Source organism: Schistocerca cancellata, chromosome 3 (genome assembly GCF_023864275.1).
Source record: "Schistocerca cancellata isolate TAMUIC-IGC-003103 chromosome 3, iqSchCanc2.1, whole genome shotgun sequence".
Taxonomy (NCBI): Eukaryota; Metazoa; Arthropoda; class Insecta; order Orthoptera; family Acrididae; genus Schistocerca; species Schistocerca cancellata.
Window position 1 is genome coordinate 228426314 of NC_064628.1, and position 12202 is coordinate 228438515.

The 12202-nt window shown below is 45.9% G+C and overlaps 1 protein-coding gene across 4 annotated transcripts in view; it reads left to right on the top strand.

The window, feature by feature from the left end:
- LOC126174855 (uncharacterized) overlaps positions 1–12202 on the top strand; it is a 121675-nt gene that overhangs the window by 2558 nt on the left and 106915 nt on the right. For all 4 annotated transcript variants that reach the window (XM_049921251.1, XM_049921252.1, XM_049921249.1 and 1 more), the window contains one exon: positions 1941–2077. In XM_049921251.1, coding sequence (XP_049777208.1) covers positions 1941–2077 — 137 coding nt within the window. The remainder of the gene's footprint in view (positions 1–1940; positions 2078–12202) is intronic.

The following is a 12202-nucleotide window of genomic DNA, read 5'->3' on the forward strand; positions in this document are numbered from 1 at the left end:
TAATGAGAATGTGTGTTTCATTAATTTTTACAGCCTAAGAAACGTGTTCATAACTCAATTCAGAATAGTAGAAACTGTGTGCTACAGTGTTATTGGGACACTCAATATTCAGGTCAGTTTGAAGGGTGGTTTTAAGTTAGCAAAACCAGTGATTTTTAATGCGAAATAAAGAGTGTGGTAACATACTGATACTAATCTGTAGTGTAGTTCAATGACCAAGTTTGCACCATATTTAATTGTAATTTAGTTATAAGAAGAACAGTCGCAAGATAAATTTAAAATATGGGCATTAGATAATGGACGAGCCTCTGATGATTATTTTGGTACATATTACAAACATATATTGAACATAAATTACAAAAAATATAAATTTTACCCTGTACAATTTATATCATTTTCAAGCAGATTGAATTCTCGTGTGTTCTTTCTACTTTTAGTGTTGGAGTCGTATCACTCAACTTATATTTTGGGATGATGTTGTGAATTTGTGAGCATGTCCTTCTAGAATCTAGGTATTATAAACAGCTGTGCTAATGTTCATCTGTTGACAGTGTCATTACATTGATTTTATAAAACTCACTCATAGTGTGTAAGTAAGTCACTAATAGGGTCTAGTGCAGCAGGGGATACAACCCGTCGGCTTTGAACAATGACGTCATTCCTTAGTCATAGATCGTAATGTCTTCACTTCGAGGCATAGATAATGAAGCAGTTCTGTGTTCTAATAAGCACTATCATTAAAATAATTGAATGTAAATCTAAACAGCTTTTGCTGTTATGTTTCAGTTTCGTTTCTTTACTGATTGCTTAATGAAGTAGGATCAGTTTATTCTATCTTGTGAGATTTTTTTTTTAAAAAGCCAAAAAACTCTTATTACGTACTGAAGGGAGCTAGAACACTAAGAAGAATCGCTTCTCGGGTTTTGACAAGATATTCCTTAATAAAGTAGGATCAGTTTATTCTATCTCGTGAGATTTTTTTTTTTTTTTTTTTTTTTTAAAAAACCAAAAAACACTTATTAGGTACTGAAGGGAGCTGCTTAATAAAGTAGGATCAGTTTATTCTATCCCGTGAGATTTTTTTTTTTAAAGTCAAAAAACACTTGTTACGTACTGAAGGGAGCTAGAACATTAAGAAGAATCGCTTCTCGGCTTTTGACAAGATATTGCTTAATAAAGTAGGATCAGTTTATTCTATCTCGTGAGATTTTTTTTTAAAAAGTCAAAAAACACTTATGATTTTGACAAGATCAATGTTTATCTCTCTCGCATTCCTTTGTTTCTCAACATTCTCCTCAGCTCTTTCATCTCTGTAATACATGCTCTCTGGCGACTTGTGACGTCATTGTTCAAAGCCGACGGGTTGTATCCCCTGCTGCACTAGTCCCCACTAATACTGTAAGATACAGTGCGGTGTGCCTCAAAGGGGTGTTTCATTATAAGAAACCTGTCTGTTAGTGAACATTCCGTGAATTATAGAAATATTAAGAACTGGAAGAAATGATATGTTAATGTGAATTGCCATCTCATTGTCAGTGTGTAATGTGTGACAACATTGAGAAATACAAAGGTAAAAATGAATTAAATAAACAAATTTCCTAATTCATTGTTTTTTACTGAGGCAATGAACATCGTTCTCAAATTCTACACATTAGCTATACCCAATTAGTGAACCAGTTAAAGGATGGTAGCAAATTGTTTTGTGGCCATCACTTCAGTTTTATTTCAATGAGATTTGATGATATTATTGTCCTGCCATATTTGAGTTGTTTGTGTAATTGTGTTATTGTCCAGTTTATTTGAACGGTTGGCACAATGTCAAGAAACAAAATTGTTTCTCAATTTGGAAATACAGTCCCACAATGAGAATCTTTTTTTTAAGCATGTCAAAGTGTTTTGCTATGTACCGTAGTAATTATTTTTTTGTTGGACACTTTCAGCGGCACAGGATGACATTTCAAAGTTAGATGTATTAGTGTGTGGATCGTGCCACCACGTTTTTCATTTTATTGAAGAATTTCAACAACATAAGGAGAATCAAGAATGTGAGAATCCCACATTTAAGGCAAATTTATCGGTAAGCTATGAATACTTATGTGTACAAATAGCTGTATTCTTTCGCCAGTTGATTGTATGTGGTTTCTTTGCTTGGTACAGTTACTGAAATAAAGTATAAAACTGTCACTTTTTGTTAATCATGGGAATGAAATACAGGAACGGGAGCAGACCTTTATAGAGTTGTGGTTGAGATCAAAACAACTTTAACATTCAGTAGATAATTTTTTTAATCACTGAAGCAGAAAAATTAAGTACTGCTGCAAATAGGCAACTTCTAATGACCCAAAAGTGATTGCTGCAGTATATTACTATGTATTTTGTGTAGTAGTGTGATTTTTAATACTGGTAAGTAGTAGCTTTTGATTTCATAGGTGTGCAGAAATGTGCACTTTTGAAGTGACTTTCTCAATTTTGGCTGTTGTTTAGTTTTTATTTCCTAATAGAGGTTTTTCCTCATGAAGCATATTCTTTCATTTTCTGAAATTTTTTCTGAAGATGTTCTTATTTCATTATAGAGGTTTTTCTTCGTGAAGCATATTGTTTCATTTTCTGACCCCCCCTTCTGCGCCCTTCTCCCCTCAACCCCATAAAGGTTTGTAGATATGCAGGTGATACAGAACTGTTTTTGATCGGTTTATGTTTGGTCAAAAAGGTTTATGGGAATTGGAAAAAAGAAAAAAATTGCACCATTTGCTAAAGGCTTTGAATTTCTGTGGACTGAGTGCTAAGATGAGACAGTGCCAGTAAAAGAGTCGTGGAGTAAGTATTTGGTAGGGGAAGGGGTAGTGTTTGCCACATCAATAATAATTTAATTTTAATTTTGCTGGTATAAAATCTTTTTTGAAACAAGTCTTTTATGTCAGTTGCTCTATAGGCTACATACTAATATTGGTGCAGGGAAATGATACTATTAAATAGGCCTAGTATAAGTTCTTAAAGGAGTTATTTGTGTATTGTTGCTGAAACATAGACTGTAAAAGTCATCAGAATCCTCATTTTAGGAACTCGTTTGATCTTTATACCCAGAAATGGAGTCTTCACAGAAAGCTTCATGGCAGATTAAACATGTGTGTGAATTGAGACGCAAACTTGGAACCTTGCCTTTCATGGGCAGTGCACATATCCCCCTGTGGGTTCAGAGGTTAGAATAGGCCTGAGGTATTCATGCCTGTCATAAGAGGTGACTAAGAGGAGTCTGAAACATTTTGGCCTTCTGTGAGGGTCCCCTGTAGGGTTAGTGTTTGACCTCCATTCTCCAGAATTCTTCCAAAGAACGAGCCAATTGGGGAAGGGCACTTTACGTGAAGCATAGTGTCCATCGTGCACTGAGACCTTCAGCATTTGTTATCGTCATGGCTTTGCAATTCCGCTCATTCTCCAGCAGTTGGGCAATGACACGTTACTGGGTGTGTTTTCCTCCATCCTCTGTGCAGTGTTGTTTTCTACACATATGATGACCACGTACTTCTTTGCACCTCATATCCAGCACGGTAGCCAGTCTGTTGTGGTAGGGCTGCTGTGTACCCTATTGGTTGTGGCCCCCTGACTGCTGATGCCTACGCCTTTAACTCCCCATGTATGCCAAGGAGTAGATGCCCGTCTCCCTGGGGCATCGGGACTCCTGGCAGTGGCCATCCTGCCAGGTGACCTTTGCTGAGGCTGGGTGGTGCCCGTGGGGAGGGCCTTTGGTCGGAGTGGATGGCATCAGGGCGGACAACAGGCCATCTCTTGCTGGTGGTCCCACACCAGCAATCTTAAGCAGTCGAGGTCTAACTTTAATGCGAAGAGGTATGACACCAAATCGTTCCCCTCCCTGGTCACACCATGGGAGGAACACCAGGCTAAGGATGGTAGCAAACCTTATTTGCCCCAGTGCCTCGTACGTATGAGAGCTGATGGGGAATCCTTCATGTCGATGAAGCCTCAGTTTTTTGTGGAGAATTTAGAGGACAAGATTGGGGAGATGGAGGGATTGTCCAAAATGCAATCTGGGTCAGTCTTGATAAAAACATCATCCTCTGCCCAGAACAGGTATTACTTGCCTGTGACAAGCTGGGGGATGTTTCTGTTTCCATCACGCCCCATAAGAGCTTAAATATGGTCTAGGGTATTATATTCCACAGGGACCTTCTTTTGCATTCAGATGACGAGCTACGTGCCAACTTCAGTGACAAGGTGTTTATTTCGTCCGGCACGTCCATAGGGGCCCAAAGGATAATCAGGCAGCCACTGGTGCCTTCATCTTGGCCTTCGAGGGTGATACATTACTCGAGACAGTCTAGGTGATGGTATACCACTGTGATGTAAAGCCATATATTCCTCTCAGGATCCGGTGCTTTAAGTGCCGGAAGTTCGGGCATATGTATTCCAGCATCATGTGTCGTGTGGACGTCCATCACATCCCAATACTTCATGCGCCTCGCCTCTCATCTATGTCAACTGTGACAAGAAACATTCCCCATGTTCGCTGGTCTGCAGGATTCTACAGAAAGAAAGGAAAATCGTGGACCGACTGACGTACACTGAGGCTAAGAGCAAATTTGAACATACTGTGCGCATGACATCATCCAATGCCGCCACTACAACAACGGTTCCAGCTCCATCCATTCTGCCATTGACAGTTGGCCCTCTGGGCCACAAGACTACACCCACCCCCTTGATGGTGGGGGGGCACTCCTATGCCTGTTGCTCCGCACCACCTATTTTGGTAGCAGTGCCCCTCCAACCATTGGGAACATCAGTCCCCACTTCTCAGCCAGAGAAGTGTCCGTCTTCTTTGGTTACTCTCACTAGGAATGGGTCACTTGTGTCCCTTCCTTCCCAGTTTCCTACCAGAGGGAAAGAGGACACCTGCCGGTGGATGAAGTGCCCAAAAGCAGCTGGTTGTAGGGCTTTAAGATAGTCCTCAGTCCAGAAGACTGAATAAGTGAAGCCCTCCCATTCAGAGTAACCCAAGGAGCCGTGAGAGAAATCTAAGAAGGAAGACCCCCGCCCCCCAAGAACAAGGAAATTGCGGTAGCACCTTTTGTGGCGACGTTCGTAGCGACAAACACTTCGCTGTCGAAACGGCTTACGAAGTCACCGCCACACTTTTAATAGCGGGCCGACCGGTCCGCTGGAACCAGTTAACAGAAAGATGAAAACCCAAACACTCTGATTAAATAAAAGTCGGTACCTATCTTTATTAACGAAGATACAGAAACACAGTAGTGAACTCCGTGTCTACAGAAATCTGTCTAGTTCGAGTCGGAGCGGCTAGGTCAGCGTCGGCTGACGACAAACAACTACTCTGCTGCGATGAACACACAACTGACTAGCAAGTACACAAATCGGTGGCGAGTATACAACTGAGCGGCGAATACAGAACTGTAGCGCTCGCGACTCCAGCGCTTAAGAAGCCAGAAGCCAGCGGTGGCGCGCGCAGACTTGCGGCGATTTCCTGTATCGCTGGCGCTGCTTATGCGGACGGCGTCCTGACTTTGATGCTGCCAACCTTTTGGCAGCGGGCTCGGTTGGCATTACTGGCTATGATATAACACTCCTCCCCCCCAAATCGCCGCACCGTCGTTGAATAATGATGTGGCGAGCGTCGACGGTGGGGGAGGGTCTGGCCGCAGGCGTAGCAGAAGAGACCGGGGCGGAGACTGTTGTCGGTGGCAGTCCCCGGTCCGCACCCCAGCATTGGCTGCGCGGGGCCTCGGGAAACACCGACTGAAAACCGAGGTCAGAGTGCACGCCTGTGACCACGGCCGCAGCTTCTGGTACTGGACGCGACGGGGCGTCGGGACCCACGAAGAGAGGCAGCGTCTCCTGACGCTGCGTCGACGGCTGCTGCTTGGGCGCCGGACAAGGCGCTGCGGTGTCATACTCCTTGGGGGTGCCCAAGGAAAGCGGCTGCAGGACAGGCTGCACAGCCACCGCTTGGGATGGCGGCCCGGCTGAGGGGTCGACGTCCATCTGCTCCGAAGGCGGTGGCGACTGAAGAGGGACCGCAGGCGCCGGAGCGACCACCTGGGGCGCTCCCGGATGAAGCTGCACAGGAGGCATCAACGGGACGGGCTGTCGGCGTGGTAGCGGCGACGGCTGCTGCTGCTGCCCTGGTGGCGGCAGCGAAGTCGGAAGGCGCGGCTGGAACCCGCCGCGGACCAAATCTGTGGACAAAGAACGAGCGGCAGAATCGGGGCGGCCAGCGCGGCGCAAGTGGTTCTGATGCCTCCTGTGCACCCCAGTAGCACCTTGAACAGTATAAAAACCGCGACCCTGGACACTTATCACGGTGCCTCGTTCCCAACGACGGCGACCATGATAAACTCTGAAAAAAGCGGCGGGTCGATCCGGGGGGTGCAACAACCGTAGTAGGGTGCGATGACGACGGCCGTGGAGAAGCTCCGCAGGCGAAGGGCCGTCGCGTGGCGTGGTCCGGTACGACGACAGGAACGTGATGAGGGCCTGCTGACGAGAGTGCGTAGCACGAAGGCGGTCCATATGATCCTTGAATGTGCGTACAAAACGTTCCGCTGCACCATTCGATTGAGGGTGGAACGGCGGAGTAAGAACATGGCGAATGCCATTGGCAGAACAAAAACTTTCAAATTCAGCAGAGGTAAATTGTGGACCATTGTCAGACACTAAAACTTCTGGAAGACCCTCAATACAAAAAATTGAAGTCAACGCCTGTATAGTTTGTGCAGACGTTGTAGACTGCATGGGCACAACAAATGGAAAATTACTCAATGCATCTATCACGATGAGCCAACGAGAATTCCAATATGGACCAGCGAAATCAATATGGACTCGCTGCCAGGGACCGGCAGGGCGTGCCCACTCAAAATAGCGTTGAGGCGGAGCAGCTTGGTGTTCGGCACACATCGAACAATCTGTAGACATCTGCGTAATCTGCTTATCAATGCCGATCCATGTACAATGACGGCGGGCAAGCTGCTTGGTGCGGACCACTCCCCAATGACCTTGATGCAGCAAGTCGAGGACCTTGGATTGGAGCACTTGGGGAACCACTACACGAAGCTGGTCATTCTCGGTGCGTAACAGCAAAACTCCTTGTGAAACAGACAACAGATGACGTTGCGGATAATAGCAACGAACCACAGGATCCGATATGTCCTTTGCCTTGGACGGCCAACCACGTTGAACAAAACGTAACAGTAAACTCAGATGAGGATCCGTAGCTGTCTCACGTGCCACCTGACGATAATCAATCGGAAAATCCCGGAAGGATTGATGCTCATCGGCGTCAATCTAATGGCAAGAGTCTTCAGAGGAATCGAAGACATCATCCGCAGCAATCGGCAATCTAGAAAGCGCGTCAGCGTTTGCATGCTGAGCTGTAGGGCGATACAGTATCTCATATTGGTATTGTGATAACAAAAGAGCCCAACGTTGTAGTCTCTGAGCTGTCCGCTGAGGAACTGGTTTAGACGGATGAAACAGTGACGTCAGAGGCTTTTGATCTGTTACTAAATAGAATGGTCTACCATAGAGGTAGTGATGGAATTTTGTGACACCGAACACAATAGCCAACGCTTCCTTGTCCAATTGGCTATAATTACACTGAGCTTTGTTTAGCAATTTAGATGCGAACGCAATAGGACGTTCGGTGTTACCGACTCGGTGTGACAACACAGCACCGAGGCCGAAAGAAGAGGCATCACAAGCTAACACTAGAGGCTTGTTTGTGTCGTAATGGACCAGACAACGATAATTCAATAAAGCCTCTTTAAGCTGCTGAAAGGCTGATTGGCAATCAGCTGACCACACAAACAGAACATTCTTACGGCGGAGACGATGCAACGGTGCAGCAATCTGTGATGCATTAGGTATAAACCTAATATAATATGTCAATTTGCCAAGAACTGCTTGCAATTCATGCAGATTGTGAGGGGTGGGCAAATCACGAATAGCTGCTAAATGTGACTGGGAGGGATGAATGCCTTGGGCATTAATAACATGTCCCAGATACTCCATCTCCGTAAGGAAAAATGAACATTTATCGATGTTGCAACGTAGGCCTGCCTGAGACAACACTGTAAACAAACACTCCAAATTACGGAAATGTTCAGCAGGCGTCCGACCGGACACAACAATATCATCTAAATAGTTGCAACACGATGGCACATTAGCCAGAAGTTGTGACAAAAAACGCTGAAAAACAGCTGGAGCTGACGCACAACCAAAAGGCAAACGCAGAAAACGGAACAACCCCGACGACGTGTTTATGACAAAATACTGTTGTGATTGCTCGTCGAGGGGCAATGACAAATATGCTTCACGGAGATCAATTTTGGAAAAGAAACGAGCTTCCCCTAACTTATCCATCAGCTCGTCCGGTCTAGGCAAAGGAAAAGAATCAATGACAGTCTGAGGATTAACTGTCGACTTAAAATCAGCACACAAACGTAACTTGCCAGACGGTTTCTTTATAATAACCAAGGGAGAAGCCCACTGGCTCGCTGAAACGGGTTGAATAACACCGTTGTTTTGCCAACGACGAAGTTCATCTTCTACAGGTGCCCGGAGGGCGTGAGGCACTGGACGAGCACGAAAATATCGAGGCTGAGCATTATCTTTTAACGTAATATGAGCGGCAAAGTTCGCAGCACAACCTAGTTCGTCTTTAAATATGTCACTGTATTGTTTACACAAATCGGTTATGCTGTCTTGAGGAACAACAACAGAATTAATTTGCAACACATTGTCTTGGATAGACAGGCCAAACAAGTCAAAACAGTCTAATCCGAAAATGTTTACACTGTCTGTAGCGCGGAGCACTGTGAATGAAACTGTTTTTGTATTGCCACGGAATGTGGCTGGCACGCTACATACACCTAACACAGGAATTTGTTCTCCACTATAAGTAGCCAAAGAATGTTTTGCCGCTGAAAGTTGAGGGCGGCCAATAGCCGCATACGTAGCACTATTTATTAGAGTCACAGACGCACCAGTGTCTAATTGAAAATTGAAGGTCTTATCCTGGATGCGTAGCTTCACAAATAGTTTATTACACTGTCTCTGGATCGGCGCAGTGGAGGCGGAAGACACAAAATCAGCGCGTTTAGCGCGTGTTCGCTGCTTACGACAACTCGTGGGTTGGGCGGGTGGAACAACAACTCCCGCTTCACTTGCAGTCTGTAAATTACTTTTTACAGCGTGTGAATTACGCTCGGGTCGCATAGCAGAGGGCTGGGTGGGTGGCTTATTGCGAACAAGTTTATTACCCACACGAACCGTGGAAGAGTCTTTAAACGCGACCTTTGGGGCGGGCTGGCTTTGAATAACATGAATATCCATGGGCTTGGCAGCACTAGAATTGTTCTTGCGTTTACGCAAACAAACAGTCTGGATGTGTCCTTTCCTTTGACAAGAGTGACAAACCGCGTTTCTTAACGGGCAACGTTCACGAGGATGAGCAAGAACACACTTAGGGCAAGACTTAACTCTATCAGTTTGCACATGCGGCTGACGAATGTTTTTAACATGACGCGACCGGCTAGTGTTTACAGTCTGACTCTGCCGGTGGGGCCGCAGGCGTGACATAACTTGCTTAGCACAGGCAATTTGAGAAATACATGGCTGATCTCACTCACACTCAGCATAGTCAAAAGTATCTTGGGCTTCAATGACACACACAATTAAATCGGCACTGACGGGTGAGGCCCCGTAAATCTGTTAACCACTGTTTATTAGATTGATGTGGCAGTTTCTTTAATCTGAAGAACTTGAATCTGGCTGCTGCCACATGAACTCGCGACTCGAAATACTCAGCAAGCTTGTTAACAGCAACGTCATAGTCTAAAGCTTCTGGCTTGGATTCCGGGAACAACTTACAAAGTAGTCTATAGACGTCCACGCCTGCAGTGGAAATTAAATAAAGCTGCCGCTCATTACCTGTGATTTTGTAGACTGTCATGTGCGCCTGCAACTGCGCGAAATATTCTCGCCATTCTTCTCTTGATGCATCAAAAGCACGGAAAGGTGGTGCTGCCTGTGCTTGTTCCTTTTGTGTTGGTGGATTAGCCGCTTGTTGGGCGATTGCTTCCACCAGACTTTGTATTTGCTGACTCTGTAACAAGATCAACTGTTGTAATTCGGCAGACATAGTGAACACAAATTAAACCAGCCCCCAAAATTTTATCTCTAGAATTAGTATAACAAGAAACAAGTTGAACCAGCCCTGCACACGAGTTCGGAAGTCCTCGTCGCCAGTTTTGTGGCGGCGTTCGTAGCGACAAACACTTCGCTGTCGAAACGGCTTACGAAGTCACCGCCACACTTTTAATAGCGGGCCGACCAGTCCGCTGGAACAGTGAACAGAAAGATGAAAACCCAAACACTCTGATTAAATAGAAGTCGGTACTTATCTTTATTAACGAAGATACAGAAACACAGTAGTGAACTCCGTGTCTACAGAAATCTGTCTAGTTCGAGTCGGAGCAGCTAGGTCAGCGTCGGCTGACGACAAACAACAACTCTGCTGCGATGAACACACAACTGACTAGCAAGTACACAAATCGGTGGCGAGTATACAACTGAGCGGCGAATACAGAACTGTCCTAGCGCTCGCGACTCCAGCGCTTAAGAAGCCAGAAGCCAGCGGTGGCGCGCGCAGACTTGCGGCGATTTCCTGTATCGCTGGCGCTGCTTATGCGGACGGCGTCCGGACTTTGATGCTGCCAACCTTTTGGCAGCAGGCTCGGTTGGCATTACTGGCTAGGATATAACAGCACCCATACCACCACTACTTACAAGCTCTGCATCTGAGGATGAGGTGGATATTCTGGTGTTCGCTGAGGGCCTAGATCTCGCCGGACCCTCGGACACAATGGATATAGAATGCTCTGGTATTCAGTCGGTGGCAGCAGATGACCCTGAGGTGTAAACTGCCTCCTTTATTGCTTCATGCCTTCCCAGCCTCACGATGATGTCATCCTCCAGTGGTATTGCCGCGGTTTTTTCCATCACCTGGCTGAGCTACGACAACTGTTTCTGGTATGACATCTGCTTTCTGCATTGCCCTCCAGGAAACCTGGTTCCTGGCGATGCAGACCCCTGCCCTCTGTGGCGATAGGGGATATTACAAGAACCATAGTGAATATAATAGTGAGTCACGTGTAGTTTGTGTTTATGTCCTGATCTCAATATGTGGTGAACCTGTGCCCCTTCAAACTCCTTGTGAAGCTGTGGCTGTCAGGATAAGGACGACACAGGAAATAACTGTCTGCAATGTATCTTCTCCCAGATGGTGCAGTACCTCTGAACATACTGGCTGCACTGATTCTTTAGCTCCCTAAACCTTTCCTATGTGTGGGAGATTTTAATGCTCATAACCCCTTGTGGGGTGGCACCATGCTTACTGGCCACGGTATAGAGATGTCGAAAATTTACCGTCTCAACTCAGCCTCTGCCTCGTAAATACTGGGGCCGCCCATACATTTCAGTGTGGCTCATAGTGCTAACTGGGCCATTGATTTAACACTTTGCAGTTCAGGACTTGTCCCGTATGTCCACTGGAGAGTGCAAGATGACTTGTGTGGTAGTGACCACTTCTATACCTTCCTGTCACTCCACTGACATCATTCCCCCGGATGCCTACCCAGATGGGCTTTAAACAAGGCAGACTGGGAAGCTTTCACCTCTGCCGTCATTGTTGAATCTCCCCCACATGGTAACATCAATGTGGTCATTGAACGGGTCACTAGAATGATCATTTCTGCGGCGGAAAAGGCGATCCCTTGTTCCTTATGGTGCCTGCGTCGAAAGACAGTACTTTGGTGGTTGCCGGAAATCGCTGAGGCTATTAAAGAGCATAGGCGGGCTCTACAGTGGCATAACGGCACCCTTCCCTGGAGCACCTAATAGCTTTTAAAAGGCTCCATGCCCCGTTCGCCAACTTATAAAAAGATGGAAACAGGAGTGTGGGGAGAGGTACGTCTCAACCATTGGGTACCATATGTCGCCTTCATAAGTCTGGATGAAGATCAGACATGTCTTTGGATATCAGATACTGACATGTCTCCCTGGCATTCATGTAAATGGACTGTTATCTACCGATGCAAATACACTTGCCGAGCACTTTGCTGCGCACTGTGCTTGGGCCTCCACATCGGAGAATTATCCCCCGCACCCAGCC